The 19644-nt window shown below is 40.2% G+C and overlaps 1 protein-coding gene across 3 annotated transcripts in view; it reads right to left on the reverse strand.

Moving 5' to 3' along the window:
* Positions 1-1941: 1941 nt before the first annotated feature.
* Positions 1942-19644, reverse strand: part of PPIL6 (peptidylprolyl isomerase like 6) — a 36057-nt gene continuing 18354 nt past the window's right edge. For 2 of the 3 annotated variants that reach the window (XM_049898482.1, XM_049898500.1), the window contains exons 7-8: positions 9129-9264; positions 1942-4262 (exon numbers count right to left, since the gene is read on the reverse strand). In XM_049898482.1, coding sequence (XP_049754439.1) covers positions 4151-4262; positions 9129-9264 — 248 coding nt within the window. In that variant the 3' untranslated portion in view covers positions 1942-4150. Of the gene's footprint in view, positions 4263-5452; positions 6525-9128; positions 9265-19644 lie in introns of those variants that run through there. The other variant, XM_049898491.1, reaches the window with a different exon arrangement.

A 19644-nucleotide genomic window follows, 5' to 3' on the forward strand; every position in this document is an offset into this window, starting at 1 on the left:
AGCACCCAACAACAACAACTTGGTAGCAAGGAGCAGAAACCCTGGAACTAGCCAAAGTTAAAGGGAGCAAGGTTTTGAACCCATTTGTTCCGGTTCCCTCAGCTGAGAATTTGCATTTCCATCCTAGATATACTGAAACAGAATGTACATTTTAACAAGGTCCTGGGGGAATCAGATCAGTTCCAAGCCCTGGAGGATTCACTGTAAGAATATGGCAGTAAATTTGTAGACATTCCGGGGTAGGAAACTAAGTAGTAGGACAAGGGAGACTTGGATTTGGAAGGGAGGAATCTCTGGCATGTGGACCTGGTTTGCTAGGGCATTGTTTCACAACGCAACCCCACGTGACCTTGCCAGCTCCAGTCCTTACATCTGTCTTCCTTGCTCAGTATTCTAGTTACAGTTCTTTGAAGAGAAAACTTGACTAACTTACAAGGCCTTGCAACCTATGTACTACCTATCTCTCTCCTCTCACCTCATTCCACTACCATTTGAAACCTACACTAGAGTTCTTTGAACTTTCAATTCTTCTAACTGCTGGTATTTTGACCCCAGACGTTCACATATTTCTTCTGCCTAGGATAGTTTCATCCCTTCCTAGCTCCTGGCCAACTCTACTCACCCTTCAGGTCTTTCAACTCTGATGTCACTCCTGGAATGCCATCCTTAACATCCCAACCCTCCCCCATCCTCCACACACCAAAAACTACAGGAGGTGCTCTTGCTCTGAAAAATACTGATGCCTGGGTACTGATTTAATTGGTCTTAGTAAGGCCTTACTAAAAAAAAAAAAAAAAAAAATTTTTTTTTTTAGTAAGGCCTGGGCATCAGGGTTTTTAAAAGCTTCCCAGGTGTTTCTAATGTGCAACCTAGGGTGAAAACCACTGCTTTCTTTACTCTTGATTTTCAAATTGTAGTCCAAGAGCCAATATCATTCGTATCCCCTGGCAATTTGTTAGAAATGCAAAATCTTAGACCCTGCTAAGACCTCCAGAATTACAGCCTTGGAATCGTGAGGTTGCAGGACTGTTCATTAGCAAACAACTGACAATTTGCAGTTGGGGCTGTAAAACCTGAGATCAGTTCCTTAGAATTTTGAACGTTATCTCAAATCTTCCAAAATGAGAAAACGGTTTAGATGCCATGCTCCCTCATTAACATGGTCTAGTATATGTACTTTGTTGCAATAACAGGACAAGGTCTAGTTATAAAAGTAACACATTAGTCATCAGAATGCCTTTACTCTCATATCTGCGGACACAGAAGAATCTAGAATCCCTTCTGTTTGATTAAATCAAGGTTGTTTTTTTTTGTTTGCTTTGGAGTAAAATTCATCTTATGTTTGGGGTCAACTGGGACAAGCTTTTGAATCCTTTGTAACAATCAGTTTCTCCAAACTACACAGTTAAGTATATAAATCATTCTAATACAGAAACATTACTGTGCATACCCCTCTAAATGATGGCAGTAAGAACCACTGCATATTACCATTCTGTGGTTGAAATTTCTACACAGGTGGGAAGATGAAAGTCAATTCTTTCAGTGTCAGATAAAATGCTTAATGTCTTATACAGCTTCATCACCAGTAAGAATTGCTCTGCTGATTATTACACAAACAATGCTTGTAGTCTTTTTTTTAAAACCAAAAAATACGTTTTCATTCATCTCATCCTTGAATGTCCAGTGAGAGTCCTGGTAGCAAGCCCCACTCCCCGTTGATGGAGATGTCACCAGTGTGACCAGGGGAATCTGATCAAAGGCCCAGAGAGAGGGTCTAGGGGCTTCATACAAATAGCCTGAGGTTCTCAGGTTTCTTGGAACTCTAAGGATATAGGAAAAGAAGATGTCTCCTCTTCAGTGGTTCCCCATATCAGAGTCACTTGGGGACCTTTAAAAAAAATACAAGCTCCTGGGCCACATGCTAAAGATTGTACATCAGTCATTTATTGAGCATACATTTATTGAGCACTTACATTCTTTATACAAACTATTGATTCACTGAACTCTCACAACAACCCTATGTGGTAGGTACCATCATTTTGCAGATGAAGAAACAGAGGCACAGAGAAGTTCTTTCCTAGCATAGCTAGGAAATAGCAGAGCCAGGATTTGAACGTAGGCAGTCTGGCTCTAGAATGCACATTCTTAACACTATGCTGCCTCTGGGTCGGTTGAGAATGTGACATAGGTTAGAATGCTTTCTCACCATTCGCCTCAGATCTTAGTATGAAAGTATGTGCCAGTTGTCAGGAGTTAGGGATGATGAGGGCATGGGGTGGGTGTGCCTATAAAGGGGTAGCATGAGGGAGGTCTTTGTGGTGCTGGAGTAGTTCTGCGTCGATTGTGGTGTTGGTTACATGAATCTACATGTGTGATAAAATGTCATCACACACATATTGTACCAATGTCAATTGCCTGGTTTTGATATTGTACTATAGTTGTGTAAGATGTAACCATTGGGAGAAGCTGGGTAAAGGGTATATGAGATAGCTCTGTACTATTTTTGCAACTTCCTGTGAATCTATAATTATTTAAAAATAAAAAAATTTTATAAAAAGCATATGCCTATCTTTGGCAAGCCCCAAATCATTTAGAGGCCAGTCCCCTTAAGGTTGGCTAAACGATCATTCTTGGAAGACAAACCTCCTTCCACTTAAAACCAAACTCATTGCCATTGAGTCAGTTCCAACTCATAGTGACCCTACAGATGAGCAGAAGTGCCCCATAGGGTTTCCAATGAGCAGGTGGTGGGTTTGAACTGCCAACCTTTAGGTTAGCAGCCAAGCTCTTAACCACTGTGATGTCAGGACAAGAAAAATACAATGGCTCTGGGCAGAGCAGGAGCTCAGTGATGGTAGCAGCAGCAGCAGCTGAGCAAGACCACCTCTGGCGGCACCGATTGCAGAGTCAAACACATTCTGACTACTAAAAGAGGTCTAAAACCAATTACTTATGTCGTGTGGGACCCTGATGGCGCGGTGGTTAAGTGTTTGGCTGCTAACCAAAAAGTCAGCAGTTTGAATCCACCAGCCACTCCTTGGAAACCCTATGGGGGCAGTTCTACTCTGTCCTATACGGTTGCTATGAGTTGGAATTGACGGCAATGGGTTTTTTATGTCTTGCAGGGATTCTCAAGTGACCAGAAGCCCCGCTGGCTAAATAAGAATCACTGGGGAGAGACCTAAATGAGTGACACACTCGCTGTCCTATAACTAAAGACTCTGATTCAGAAGGTCAAGGATAAGGTCCACCAATCTGTGTTTAAAAAGCACCCCAAATGACATGGGTTTGGGAACCTCAGATTCAAGAACAGCTGATAAAACTGGATCTCCAGTGATATCACAGGAGTCAACCACCATAGGGAGTATAACCAAAGCCCTTGATTTTCTTATGGTTGGTATGCTCAGAGAGACAAGGATTATATCATGTCATATAAAAACATCTACCTTTTTCTCAATGCCATGTATTAATAGTGAAATATTAAAATGAATTATTTTTTCTATTATATCTCTCCTATTTGGTTATTTACCAAGTTTCTCATGGTAGCAATACAGTTACAAATAAGACAATTCTCTCAAACTGAATGTTTTCGTATTTAAAGACCATTAGGTACTCTGCTAAGTTAAAAATGTTTTGGCTACAAGTAATGAAATACTCAAAACCAACAGTAACATAAACAGGGGCCTATTTGTCATACATAGTAAGAAATCCAGAGGTAGGTGGGTGCTGATCTTGGTTCTGCAGCTCAAGAAGTGGCAGCTGACATCTCTGCAGTTCTCTTGGGCTTTCCCTCCTGGGTAACATCTGCACGAGGTGACATTTGCAGCTCCAGCCTCTCTCCATTGAAGGCTGGATGAAGGAGAAAGGGCCAGAGCCACTGAAGTTCTACTTCTGTCCCACTGGCCAGAGTAGTATCCCATGGGCACTCCTGGCTGCAAAGGAGGCTGGGAAATTGAATATGTTGCTTTTAGTGTCTCTACAGTAGAGGAAGGAAATGAAAATGGGGAGGGATTGGGTGTTGGGGGGCTGAACCTACATTGTTTGTCACAGCTTTCAAGTTAAAATGTTATCAAGCACTGTTTAATTAAGTCTAAAAACAGCTGATCAGATACATAGTACTAAATTATCATAGAAAATATTGATATGAAAATCAGTCATAAAGATTTCCACTGTCAATAATTATACATCTGGGTACTGGTCTTTCATTCTCTGTTGGAACTAATTCAAGTTGTTTAAGAACATCTGTTCCTTCAATCAGTTGCCTACATGGGACAAAAAAAAAAAAAAGGAAAATTTAATCAGTCAAAAATTTTGCATTTAATTTGAATTGAGTCCTACCCAGCTATAAACCCATCAAAAACCCAAACCCATTGCTGTCAAGTAGATTTCAACTCATATTGACCCTGTAGGACAGAGGAGAACTGCTCCATAGGGTTTCCAACACTGTAAATCTTTACAGAAGCAAACTGCCACATCTTTTTGGAGTGGGTGGTGGGTTCAAACAAACTACCAACCTCTCGGTCAGCAGCCAAGCGCTTAACCACTATACCAAAGGGTTCCTTTACACAGCTATAAATTCCATGTAGTGGAGTTGATTCCAACTTATAGTGACCCTATAGGACAGAGTAGAACTGCCCCATGGGGTTTGCAAAGAGCGGCTGGTAGATTTGAACTGCTGACCTTTTGATTAGCAGTCAAATGCTTAAACCCCACTGCACCACCAGGGCTCTGCTTTTACCCAGCTAGAGCTAAGGCTATTTCCTACAAATTAAATTAACATCAGTCATAAATACCCTAAATAGTTCTAGATGTGTCAACTTTGCAACAATAAGCTACAACCACAACCATAATCCAGGTTGCTGTCCTCTCCTGCCTGGCTACTGCAGTAGCCTCCTAGCTGAGTTTCCCCTCATCTGCTCTGGCACCCTTACGATCTTAATATTCTTACTGTAGTCATATGGATGTTTTTAAAATACAAATCTGGTGTCATCTCCCTGCTTAAGACACTTCAATAATTTCCCATTTTGTGTGTGTTGTTGTGTGCCATCAAGTCAATTCCAACTCATAGCAACCCTATTTGACCGAGTACAACTGCCTCATAGGATTTTTTTGGCTATAATCTTTACAGAAGCAGATCATCAGGTCTTTCTCCCACAGAACTGCTGGGTGGGTTCGAACCGCCAACTTTTGAGTTTGCAGCTGAGAGTTTAACCATTGTGCCACCAGTACTTCTTATAATTTCCCATTATCCTTATGATAAAGACCAAATCCCTACCACGGCCTGCGAGGGTCTACATGGTCTGCCTCCCCACCACTGCAGGGTTCTCTTTCAGCAGCCTCCCCCTTGCTCTCTCTGCTCTAGCCAGGCTAGACTTCAGTACTTCCAGAGCCCTATATCCCCTTCCTACCACCCCTGTCTCCCCTACTCTTGCCTTTTACCTGCACTGCACCACCCCTTTGCCTGGTCACCTCCTGGCCTTCCTTAGGTCTCAGCTCAGGTATCACTTCCTCAAGGAAGTTTCCTAAACCTCTCTGTGTATATCCAGCTGTCCCTGTCCTTGATGGGAGTTATTAGGATTGGAAATTTACATTTATCTTTATGTTTCTTTGATTAATTTCTGATTCTTCCAAGAGAGCTGGGATCATGTCTGCTTGTGCTCAGTGCTGAGCAATGGGTTTGTGTTTTTGGTATCTTGGTGACAGGTACCAACCTTCCAACCAGTTTCAGAATCCTAGGAGTCACTCAGACCTGCATCGCCCAGTATGGTTGCCACTAGCCACAGGCAGCTATTTAAATTAATTAAAACTAAATACAATCTAAAAGTCAGTTTCTCCATTGCACTAGCCACATGTCAAGTGCTCAATAGCCACATTAAAAGTTTGAAAGTAGTGGCTATGGTACTAGGCAGCACAGATTCTAGGACATTTCCATCATTGCAGAAAGTTCTACTGGACAGCGCTGCTCTGCTCTTTCCATGTCCTCACCCCCAACATCTAAACAGTCACCAAGACTTGCCAATTCAAACTTCTAACTATATCTTGAATTTGTCCATTTATCCCCTGCTCTTCATCTGTACTGCAAGTACCTTAGCCTGGGACTTTATTTATGGCCTACGGGTGGTGCAAACGGTTAAGTGCTGTTCAAGCCTACCTAGAGGTGCCTCAAAAGATAGACCTAGCAATCTGCTTCCAAAAAGTCACAGTCTTGAAAACCCTATGGAGCAGTACCACTCTGCACACTTGGGGTTGCCATGAGTCAGAATTGACTCGATGGCAACTAACAACATTACCATAGCTTCTTATCTGGCCTCTCTACATTCATTTTCATCCTTTGCCAATTTATTCCTCACCTCTGCCAAAGGGATTTTTCCAAAAGGAGAACCTGATCATGTTGCTCCCAATTTAAAATTCTTCCATGGCTCCCCATCACCTCTGGGTGCTGTCCATGCTCAGCAGCCCTTGGCACCCAGAGCTCTGGGCCCTGGCTGTCTCATATTGTCCAGCCTCCTCTGTCTCCATCCTCCCTGGGCACAGAGCTCTAGTCAGATCAAATGACTTATAGATAAGACATTCTCTTATTCCTTAGGGCCTCTCTGCAAAGCTTCATTATGCTTCTAGAATTGATTTTTATAGTTTTAATTTCCTGCCTTCTCTATCTGGCTAACTTCTACTTGACTTTCAATACTCAGCGTATCTTTTCAGGAAGCTTTCCATGGCCCCCCTCCCCCTCACTTTATGATCACTTATTGTTAATTCCTCCTACCACTATCAGCACCATATAACCCCTTTTTCACTGTATGTACACATTTCTTCTACAAATAGAGATCTTACAGATCTGTATTTTGATACTGTTTCCCTATGAGACCACTGGGCAAGGTCGTGCTCTGTGAGTTGGTACAGTCTACCCTGAAGGAGAGGCAGATTCTTGCACCAGAAGCTAGCGCTTGGAAGGAGGGCCTGTCTCAGGAAAGAAAACTTCTGTTTCCCTATGGACCTTACCAAACAGTCTGGGCTTCCAGAAGCGCAAGTAAACTTGGGGATGTTTAAAGAAGGCATCTACACTAGAGGCAGCCCTACAGCTGAGAAGGAAGGCATCTCTGGAGGAGTTACATTTTATCTGCCTATTATACCTTTCTGCTTCTCCCCTGTTGTTCCGTGAGGTCTTGTTCAAATATTTCAGCCCAGCTTCCACTGTGATTTGGAGATTTAAGGGATAAATGGAGATCACACTTGGACCAGAAAAAAAGGAGCACAGCGCCTCCCTGAGGCCAGTGTGGTGGTGACAACAAAAATTAGTGAGAAATTCCTCAAAAGGAAGGTGAATTGTGAGCAAGCATTCCTCCACTAAACGCCCATTCTGTAAGGATCTGCATTCACTTTTCCTAAAGAAATTGGTGGCTGTCTTCTTACCCTCTCTTCTGAATTCCCCATGCACCCTTTACTCAACTTGCACAGCCCGTGTCTCATGTTCTTAAGAGTTGTTGGTTTTCTGATCTCTTTCCTAATAGACTATACACTCTGCAAAGGGCAAGAATTGTGTATCATCCCTCTTTCTGTACCACTGGGCACAATGACTGGCATATTGCTGTTGTTTTGGGGTGCCATCAAGTCGATTCTGACTCATAGCAACCCTATGTGACAGACTAGAACTGCCCCACTGGGCTTTCATGGCTGTAATCTTTACTGAAGCAGATCGCCAGGTCTTTCTCCTGCAGAGCCACTAGGTGGGTTGGAACTGCCAACCTTTCGGTCAGCAGCCAAGTGCTTAACCAGTGTGCCACCAGGGCTTCTTGACTGACATGTTGTTGTTGCTAGGTGCTCGCGAGTCGCTTCTGACTCATGAGAACCCTATGTGACAGGGTAGATATGCCCCATGGGGCTTTCTTGGCTATAATCTTTATGGAAGCAGATTGCCAGGTCTTTCTTCTGTGGATTTGAGCCACCAACTTTTCAGTTAACAGCTGAGCATTTAATTGCTGCACCACCATGGCATATACTGTTATCTTTGAGCCCTGGTTGTATAGTGATTAAGAGCTTGGCTGCTAACCAAAAGGCTGGCAGTTCAAATCCACTAGCCACTCCTTGGAAACCGTATGGGGCAGTTCTACTCTGTCCTATAGAGTCACTGTGACAGCACCTAACAACGACAACAACAAGCAGTTAATAGAGGGTGGAGAGACTGTCAGCAAGATGGTAGGAAGATATTTAAATAATCTAAGAAATTGTGAGGGTGATTTGAATTTAAAAATGATTCAGGAATACGTTTTCAAAATCAATACAGTTTAGTTATGACTAAAAACAACACATGATTTTAGGTTATAATCTAATAATATAAAATCTCTTTAAAGCAGTATCCTTTGGATGAAAATACATTTTCAACCTTTTCAACCTGGAAATGTCACAGATCTTACACTCAAGGAACAATTGTGGTTAAAATTAACACTGATATGAAATTTCTTCATGAGCTAAAGAGTCAGTAGCTATCCCTACAGGGTAACTGGGGTAATCCAATAATTACTCAGCAAAATTCCCATTTCAGGGAAGACAAAGTAAGCATCACCTAGTATTTACTTCAGCAATTAAATACAGATATGAAACACTGGAGTGATGAAAAGTACATTCTTCAGATATTTTAGGTCCACAGTACCTATAAGCATCTTGCTAATAATACTGTAATAATTATTTGATATACTTCCATATTTAAAACTGTTCAGTAAAAAGAGTTATTTGTAACTTGGATAGTTTTCATCCATCTCCTCATGATGATCATGGACAATTACTTAAATAGCTTCACCTCCTCACTTCTCCATCTAAATATATTTACATTATTAAGCTCTATGGTATGATTCACAATAAATTAAAAATTGATAATATCCTTGAAGCTGAAGATGGATGGAGAGACATAACATTATAATGGCTGTGCTTAAATTATGTTTGTGTTCTTTATAGATGCAAAGCTTATGAAAAAAGTATTTCTAAATACTTCTAAATATCATTGTCTATATTTGTATTACTTTTGCTTTTAAATTCTCTTTAGTTACCCATAGACTATGCACAATACTTTTTCAAATCTTTTTGAATCATATTTTTTATATGGATGAATATTATATAACAAAAAATGTACATACCCAAAAGCCACATATTTTCTATCTAGGTAGGGAGTTGACTGTAGTGTGATATAGAATTGTGATCCATTGCTGTGACGGCCTTTGTTGACCATTCCAAGAACTCCCCTTTTATTATGATGAATTGAAAAGTTCTCATCTAGGAAAGACAATAATCAATACGCCATTAAAATATTTCTATTATCTCAAATGAATGTAAGATTTATTGTAACAAAATCATTGATAACAATCGTAATCATACTTACTCATACCTTCCAAATGGTAAATATTCTGTTTCTTATTACTTTCAAACAGTCAAAAATGCAAATAAACTGTAAAATTTTAGATGTGAACATTTAGCTTTAGTTTATCTTAACTATAGCCAAAAATAAGTGCACTAAGAAATTGTTGTTGTTGTTAGGTTATACAGAGTTGTTCTAACTCATAGTGACCCTACGTACAAGAGAACGAAATGCTGCCTGCTCCTGGGCCATCACACAATTCTTACTATATTTGAGCCCATCTTTGCAGCCACCATGGTAATCCATCTCATTGAGGGTCTTCTTCTTTTTCATTGACCGTGTACTTTACCAAGCATGATGCCCTTCTCCAGAGACTGGTCCATCCTGATAACATGTCCAAAGTATGTGAGAAGAAGTTTCACCGTCCTTGCTTCTAAGAAGAATTCTGGCTGTACTTCTTTTAAGATAGATCTGTTCATTCTTCTGGCAGTCCATTATATATACAATATTCTTCACCAACACCACAATTCAAAAGCATCAATTCTTCTTCCTTCATCCTTATACATTGTTCAGCTTCCTCAAGCCTATGAAGTGATTGAAAATACCATGGCTTGGGTCAGGTACACTTTAGCCCTCAAAGTGGCATCTTTGCTTTTTAATACTTTAAAGAGGTCTTTTGCAGCATATTTGCCTAGTGCAATAAGTCATTTAATTTCTTGACTGCTGCTTCCATGGGCATTGATTGTGGATCCAAGTAATATGAAATCCTTGAGAACTTCGATTTTTTCTGTTTATCATGATATTGCTTATTGGTCCTGTTCTGGGATTTTTTTTTTTTTTTTTTAAATGATGAGGTGTAGTCCATACTGAAGGCTGTGGTCTTTGATCTTCATCAGTAAGTGCTTCAAGTCCTCTTCACTTTCAGCAAGCAAGGCTGTGTCATCTGCATATTGCAGGTTATTAATGAGTCTTCCTTCAATCCTGATGACCCATTCTTCTTCATATAGTCCAGCTTCCTGAATTACTTGCTCAGCATACAGACTGAATAAGTATGGTGAAGGGATACAACCCTGATATACATCTTTCCTGATTTTAAACCATGCAGTATCCCTTGTTCTGTCGAATGACTGTCTCTTAGTCTATGTGCAGGTTCCTTATGAGCACAATTTTAAGTGTTCTGGAATTTCCATCCTTCACAATGTTACCCATAATTTGTTATGATTCACACAGTTGAATGCCTTTGCATAGTCAATAAAACACAGGTAAACATTTTTCTGGCATTCTCTGCTTTCAGCTAAGACCCATCTGACATCAGCAATGATATATATTGTTCCACACCCTCTTCAGAATCCGGCTTAAATTTCTGGCAGTTCTCTATCAATGTACTGCTGCATTCATTTTTTATCTTTAGCATAATTTTACTTGAGCATGATATTAATGATAATGTTCAATAATTTCTGCATTCCACTGGATCACCTTTGAAGGGCACAAATATAGATCTCTTCCAGTCAGTTGGCCTGGTAGCTTCCAAATTTCTTGGCATAGACGGGTGTCTTTGTCATCTAGTGCTACTATAACAGAAATATTGCAAGTGGATGGCTTTAACAAAGAGAAGTTTATTTTCTCACAGTAAAGTAAGCTAAAGTCCAAATTCAAGGTGACAGCTTCAGGGGAAGGCTTTCTCTCTCTGTTGGCCTTCTCATCAATCTGCCCCCTGACTAGGAGCTTCTCAGGCACAGAGGGACCTCGGGTCCAAAGGACACGCTCTGCTCCCGGCACTGCTTTCTTGGTGGTATGAGGTCCCCTGTCTCTCCGCTCACTTCTTTCTTTTATATCTCACGAGATTGCCTCAAGACAGACTCCAATCTTGTAGACTGAGTCCCACTTCACTAACATAACTGCTGCCCATTCTACCTCGTTAACCTCACAGAGGCAGGATTTACAACATATAAGAAAATCACACAATACCCCGAATCATGACCCAGCCAAACTGATACACACATTTTTGGGAGGACATAATTCCATCTGTGACAATGAGGGAGCGCTTCCAGCGTTCCATCTGTTTGTTGAAACATCTCAATTGATATTCTGTCAATTCCTGGAGCCTTATGTATCACCAATGCCTTCAGTGCAGCTTGGACTTTTTCCTTTCATACCATCAGGTCCTGATCATACGTTACCTCCTGAAATGGTTGAACATCGACCAATTCTTTTCAGTACAGTGGCTCTGTGTATTCCTTCCATATTCTTTTGATGCTTCCTGTTGTCTGACAGTCTGTTCCACGTCGGCCCCGGGCTTGTTCTGACTGATGATCTTGAGCTTTTCCATTGTCTCCACAGATGTAGTCAATTTGATTCCTGTGTATTCCATCTGGCAAGGTCCATGTGTATAGTCACCGTTTATGTTGATGAAAAAAGGTATTGCAAAGTTCTATCATTTGATCTCCAGCATTGTTTCTATCACCAAGGCCACATTTTCCAACTACTGATCCTTCTTCTTTGTTTCTAACTTTCGCACGTCAATCACCAGTAATTATCAATGCATCCTGATTGCATGTTCAATCAATTTCAGACTGCAGAAGCTGATAAAAATCTTAAATTTCTTCATCTTTGGCCTTAGTGGTTGATGTGTAAATTTGAATATTAGTCGTATTAACTGGTCTTCCTTGTAGACATATGGATATTATCCTATCACTGACAGCGTTGTACTTCAGGATAGATCTTGAAATGTTCTTTTTGACAATGAACAGAACACCATTCCTCTTCAACTTGTCATTCCGGGCATAATAGATTACACGATTGTCTGATTCCAAATGGCCAATACCAGTCCATTTCAGCTCACTAATGCCTAGGATATCGATGTTTAAGCATTCCATTTCATTTTTGACTATTTTCAATTTTCCTAGATTCATACTTCATACTTTCCAGGTTCCGGTTATTAATGGATGTTTGCAGCTGTTTATTCTCATTTTGAGTTGTGCCACATCAGCAGATGAAGGTCCCGAAAGCTCTACTCCATCCACGTCATTAAGGTCAACTCTACTTTGAGGAGGCAGCTCTTCCCTAGTGGTCTTTTGAGTGCCTTCCAACCTGGGGGGCTCATCTTCCAGCACTATATCAATGTTCCGCTGCTATTCATAAGGTTTTCACTAGCTAATTCTTTTCAGAAGTAGACTGCCAGGTCCTTCTTCCTAGTCTGTCTTAGTCTGGAAGCTCAGCTGAAACCTGTCCACCATGGGTGACCCTGTTGGTATCTGAATACTGTTGGAATAGCTTGCAGCATTACAGCAACATGCAAGCCCCCACAGTATGACAAACTGACAGACATGTGGGGGCTCAATTGGTTAGTGAATTTCTAATCCATGCTGCCAGACAAACTGAGTAATCAATGTGTCACTGAACACAATGGGCCCCCATGGGCATCACCAGGCCAACTGGGCTGACAGGAGGACAGCATAGCCTCCATCTGGGGACCAATACCCACAGTGGTCCAAGTATGGGAATGGGGAATAATAAATGAAGGCACAGGGGTGTCTGGAGGGTCAGGCGAGGACCTGTTCTAGGCATAGTTTAGCTAAGAGATCAGTGGCCTACTGGACAGAAAGTTCAAGGTCTGTCTGAGACTGTGTCTCCAAGCAAAAAAGAGCTACAGTGATCTGATAATGGCTATTAGAGGCGTGGTAGATTCTCACTAGGGATTAGGGAGAGCAAGGAAGTTTCCAGGAAGGCCCTTTCCCTACCTACCATGCCTTACCTTAAGACCCAACTCAAAAGCTTTTCTGTGCTACTGCCCCCAACTCTCCAAGGCAGTTATTCTTTCTTTTCCCACAGTTTGTCCCTTTGTAATAGCAACTGGCATGATGTCTACAGTTTATCTGTTTAAACATCTGTCTGCACAAAAACACTAAAATCCTTGAGGGTAGAAACTTGTTCATATCCTCATTGTTTCCTCAGGTCCTAGCACCATGGTGGCACCTATGCCAGAGTTTAATAAATGTTTTACAAATGAATAAGAGAATGGTGTCACCTGCATGTTTTAATTTGATAAAGTTGTTTGCATATGAATTTAGAAGAAATCTAGCTATTACTCTTCCCTTTCCTTTTGACCATCGGTCCAAGAGGAATTTTTTTTTAACCTTTTCATTGTATTAAAATATAGATACAAAAAGTCACAGAAAGTAATGTACAGTTAAAACAGTTATTATAAGGCAAACACCCTTTTAATCAGTGCTCAGGCCAAGAAATAGAACTTTGCCAGTTCCCCCAGAGTCCCTAAAGCCCCACTCCCCCTCAAAAGTAACCATTCTCCTGACTATTACATAATCAATTTCTTAATGTTTTTTATAGTTTTACCATCCAAGTATGCATCCTGAGGAGCTCTGGTGGCCCAGTGGTTAAGCACTCAGCTGCTAACTGAAAGGTCAGTGGATTCAATCCACCAGCCACTTCATAGGAGAAAGATTCAGCAATCCGCTTCCAGAAAGATTATAACCTTGGACACCCTATGGGGCAGTTCTATTCTGTTCTATGGGGTCACTGCAAGTGGGAACTAACTTGACAGCAATAGGTTTTTATGCATTCCTAGACACTACGGGTTAGTCTTTACCATTGCAAAAAAACTTGTTATGCCTTTTAAATCTCTTTAATCTCCAGGTTCTACCTCTGTCCCCTTCAGGTCCTTATACTTTATCTGCTAATGAAGCTGGGCTACTTGACCTCTAGAGTGTCCCACAGTCTAGATTTTGCTGATTGTGCACACATGGTACAGTTCAACATGTTTCTCTGTCCTCATGTCATGGATTGAATTATGTCCCCCCACCAAAAAAATGTGTGTTATCAGTTTGGCTGGGCCATGATTCCTGGTATTGTGTGATTTTCCTGTATGTTGTAAATCCTGCTTCTATGATGTCAATGAGGGAGGATGGGCAGCAGTTGTGTTAGTGAGGCAGGACTCAGCCAACAAGACTGGATCCTGTCTTGAGGCAATCTCTTGAGATATAAAAGAAAGAAGTGAGCAGAGAGACAGGGGGACCTCATACCACCAAGAAACCAGTGCCAGGAGCAGAGCGCGTCCTTTGGACCCAGGGTCCCTGCACAGAGAAGCTCCTAGTCTGGGGGAAGATTGATGAGAAGGTCAACAGAGAGAGAAAGCCCTCCCCTGGAGCTGACACCATGAATTTGGACTTTTAGCCTACTTTACTGTGAAAAAATAAACTCTTTGTTAAGGCCATCCACTTGTGGTATTTCTGTTATAGCAGCACTAGATAACTAACATACCTCGGTACTGTCAGTTCTGCTGGAATACTTGTTCAGAATATGCAAATCTGTCCCAACCTAATTGACATATTAAGGAATAACCTGAGCATAATGAATTTCACATTTGCTTCTGTGTGATTTCCTCCACGAAACACATTAGGTGAATACAGAAAACTACCCCAGATGAACGAGCTGCATGGGAATATATACACCTCAGACAGCTACCAGCTACCTCAGTTCACCACATGGATAAGCCGCACCCATCCACGACTGGCGTTACAGCTTTTGTCAGATTTCAGAGAACCCTCCTAATTTTGAGTAACTTCAAAACTACTCACAAGCTGCTCTGCACACCCACTTCCACAAGCAAACTTTAAAGGTAAAGTGCCATATTTATTATAGTACTTATGTGTTTCTCAACCATTTAACATTTGTAAAACTATGTTACTCTTTTTATTAGGTTACCATCTTGTTTTTTAATATGTCACCAAGGAAGTTTTTAAGTGTTATGCATCTAACCTCGTTTTTGCCATAAGCTCTGTGGTTTTTATTGCATGATTTTTTCATAGCACAGTGATACTTTAAGGACACAAATGTCACATTATGGCAGAACTGATTATATTCCTTGCAAATTGGTAGCTGGGCTCAGAGGCTTGATCAGGCTGATGTTCTATCTCACTGGTAGTTGTGTTCTTTCAACAGAAGACCCACAACATCTGGCTGTCTGTGAAGTTAGCAGCTACTGACAGGGCCAGCAAAATGGTGATACACTAATTCTATCATTTCCTTTTCATTTATTAATTGGAATACTTTTATAAAGAGATGTTTCCTCTTATCTACAATTTGGTACAGTTCACATAGGAAACACACACTAAATGCTTGGTTCTTTGCCTATATTTATCAATTTTCAAGATAATGAATTGGTTTCCTATCTCCCTCCAAAGGTAATCAAGAGCTAGGTGGGTTTTTTTTTTTTTTTTTTTGTAAGTTTTTGTTTTTAATGTAGTATCATTAAGAACTCATGGATTTAGAATATGTTAGGTTTAGATCAATTTCAATTACATGTACTACAAATTACCCCATTTTTGGCCAGTGAGAGTCTCTTCAAGCTGGCTCCTGAGGCTTTTGCCATGACCCTCGTAATATTTCATAGCACTCTTGCTATGCGATACGACATGAAGTTCCAGGCTCGTTTTTTGTACATTTCCTTCCTCAAACCTAGAATCTGCCATTTCTCCCAGAAGCCTTGATTTCTTTAAAGCGGAATGGCATTTCCAAACAAAAACCTAAATATCAGCAGTGCCTGCTCATTTCACTGGGCTGGTGGTCATTGTTTGTTGGCCTCTTCACTAGACATGGCTAGAGACAGAGATATACTTCTTGAGTTTAAAGTAGTATTTCCAATTCAAATTCAGGGACATGGTGTATTTTACTTATTAGCCTCTTCTATATTACATCTGTATCTTCTTTCTTCCTGATTCTCAAGGGTACAGGAGATGATGAAATCAAAATATCTCATAATTAGTCACATACTTTATCCCACATTACATATACAAAAGTCTCAGAATAACAATACCAATAATACCATCACCAATTACTCAGAATAATTTTAAAAATGGTTTGTATATATACTCTCCTTTCTCTTCCATTTTTTAAGTAGTTAGAATATACCTACATTGCCTGAGCATGTAGAAATTATGTAACATACTCTCACACTTTTAACCCTCACTGAAATTTAGTTCTACAAGTAATTATGTGATTATGCTTACCACCAGCCCTTATACTGACTTCCCTCTTATTTGACTGTCTGAAACTCACTCTACACTAGATTCCTCAGGAAGGGCTCAAGGCAACAACATTCCCTGAATTCCTGCACGTTGATAACTCTGTGCCCTATATAATTTAAAGTTAGTTTGGCTGGATATAAAATCCCTGGCTCACATTTCCTTTCTATGAATATCTTAAACATATTACTCCATTTTTTCCTGGCATAAAGTATTGCTGGCAAATAATATGGTGATAATCTAATTTTCTTTCCCTGATAAGCCACTTGCTCTTTTTACCTAGAGGCCCAAAGAATTTTTTCCTTAACGTCCTTTAATGTTATTAAAATATGTCTTGGTGCTGATTATTTTACTTCAATATTTTCTAAGTCAGGGTTCTCTAGAGAAACAGGACCAGTAAGATACATATATAAAAAAAAAAAAAAATTTTTTTTTTTTTTTTATATATAGATAGAAAAAATAGATAAATTTATTTTGAGGAGTTGGCTCATGCAATTGTGTGGGCCGACAAGCCCAAAATATGTAGGTCCAGCCACAGGCTGGGAATTCCAGCAGTTTCGTGTCCCAAATTGGTAGGTCAAGCAGTGGTGGAGTGACAGGAATTCTGGAAGAATGTTTGCAGTCTGGAAGCAGAATCCTCCCTTGGGAAATTTCCAGTTTTGCTGTTAAAGCCTTCAACTGATTGGATGAAGCCCACCCACATTATGGAGGGTAATCTGTTTTACTTAAGGCCAACTGATTTAAACCCTAATCACAGGTAAATACTTCACAGCAATATCTAAACTAGTGTGTGATGGAACAAACGGGCACCATAGCTGTCTTGGTTATCCAGAGCTGCTGTAACAGAAATAAGACAAGTGGATGGCTTCAACAAACAGAAGTTTATTCTCTCACAGTCTAGTAGGCTAGAAGTCCAAATTCAGGGTGTCAGCTCCAGGAGAAGGCCTTCTCTCTCTGTTAGCTCTGGCTCTTGTTTCTTGGTGGTATAAGGTCCCCCTGTCTCTCTGCTCACTTCTGTCTTTTATATCTCAAAAGAGATTGGCTTAAGATACAATCTAATCTTGTAGATTGAGTCCTGCCTCATTACCATACCTGCTGCTAATCACATCTCATTAACATCATAAAGATACGATTTACAACACGTAGGAAAGTCACATCAGATGACAAAATGGTGGACAATCACACAATACTGGGAATCATGGCCTAGCCAAATTGATATACGTATTTTTAGGGGACACAATTCAATCCATAAAAATAGCCTAGCCAAGTGGACACATAAAATTAACCATTACAGTCCACCCTTTTTCAATTTGGCACCCACATGCATCTCCTTAAACCAAACTTAATCTCCTAATGAAGACAATAACAAAGTCATACTTCCACCTAACATGATACAACTATCCTGTGTACAACCAAAATGCACTAACCCCTTTCCAGAGAAGATGCAAAGTCCTTGGGTGATGTTCACTCTTCTCCTTGATATCCTGTGCTCAGCCCTTCTTAGGAGCCATGAGCAGCACCGTGCTGCCTTGCATGGCCCTCCTTGAGCGCAACAGTAACAGAGGAAAGGCAACACTGGTGGAACAAAAGGACTGGAGACCGAAGTCTCCCAGGAAGCCATTGCTCCTTTAGATCTCCCTCAAGGCAAATGATTAATGTAGGTGATAATGTGAGTCAAAGACAACTGTTAGCCCCCTTCTCTGTCCTCGGTTGGAGATGAAAGGGTCCCTTGCTCACATAATTTTTTACTTGAGGTATAAACATACAATACAATGGAGGTATCTTAGATGTTCAGTTTGATCCATTTTGTCAATTGTATATAGCAACTACCACCTAAAACAAGATACAGAACATCAAATCTTTTTTTATTTTGGAACAGTTTTCTTCAATTGTAGTTCTCAGTATTTGTTCTGTTCTTGTGCTTTTGGTTTAATTCCTTAGGGATACCTGTTCCCTGTATTTTGGATCTTCTCTTTCTTTAATATCAGTCACCTTCTTGTAAATCCTTTTTATCTCTCTTCGCTTCTTTTTGGTTTTTCAAAATTTCCTCCTCTCACCTTCTACTTCTTTTAAGACACATATCTGTTATATTTATTTGCTCTTGTGTTTCTTCTAGTTTGTTCATTTCTGAAATCATTTTTATTTTATTGTTACTCCTTTCCTGACTTCTGTCATCTCATGTCTAAGTTTTTCTAACTCTGATTTACGAGTTCTTTCATGTTTCTCATTTTACTAATAATGCCTTTTAGCTCATTTTGAAATAGACTGTTACAGTTTTGATCTGTTCTATGAGTATGTCTTTCTGGTGTGCCTTCATTATCTATAGTGCTCTTACTCTGTTCTTATTCTTGTTTCATAATAACCATGTATGGGATTTAACCTTGAAACTTTTCTTTCATTTCTATGTAAAATTGGTTTTCCTAAATGTTTAAACGGAGGCTTTAGAAGGAAGGTACCTTTTCTAACTTCACAAAGCTCCCTCCTTTGCCATTTTCATGTAGTGTTCAGAAATATGGCAGCTTGCTTCTTGAGATTTCCTGGCTCTGTTTCCATTCCCCCTTTATCTAGATCTTCGCTTTCATCACTACTGCCCCATCCTGCATAATTTTGATTGCACTCCCAACAGCTTCTCCTCAGTATGGTGCCTGTCCTAGAAGAGGGCATTGTCAGGTTAATAACAGTTCACAGGGGTTAGGCTGCTCCAGCCCCTTCAAGCCTTACTGGGGATCCCTTGCATTTGCCTGCTATTGGCTATTTTGGGGTTCTCCTAGTCTCAGGTATGTCAGATGCCCTGCTTTCTCCCACATGGATGCCGAAACCATGCAGACTCCATGGCTGCTGGTACTTCATGCTCACCCATTTGTATTTTGGAAACTGTATAGATATCTTGTCACTTAGTTTTGTTTTAAATGTTATCTGTGAGTTTTTAGATTTTCTAATTATTTTATCTCTTTTAATGTTGGGATCTGGAAAAATTTTAAAAAATGAGCACTGCCACTATCATCTTCCCTGAATCCCCTTATAGCAGTCTTCATAGTATGATTACCAAGGTACCAATGCTAAGTATTATTGTGACAAATTACATGCCTTAAAAATATAAATTCCTTTTGACCCTATAACCCTAATTATAGAAATTTATCCTAAAGAAATAATATAATCAGGTAAGTAAAAAAAAAAATGCGTGCACAAAGCTGTTCTGGACTAGAGTGTCTCCCCCCCCTCCCATTTTTAACTCTACTTTTAGTTTGTGTATTACTT

This window comes from Elephas maximus, chromosome 1, assembly GCF_024166365.1.
Source record: "Elephas maximus indicus isolate mEleMax1 chromosome 1, mEleMax1 primary haplotype, whole genome shotgun sequence".
Classification (NCBI taxonomy): domain Eukaryota; kingdom Metazoa; phylum Chordata; class Mammalia; order Proboscidea; family Elephantidae; genus Elephas; species Elephas maximus.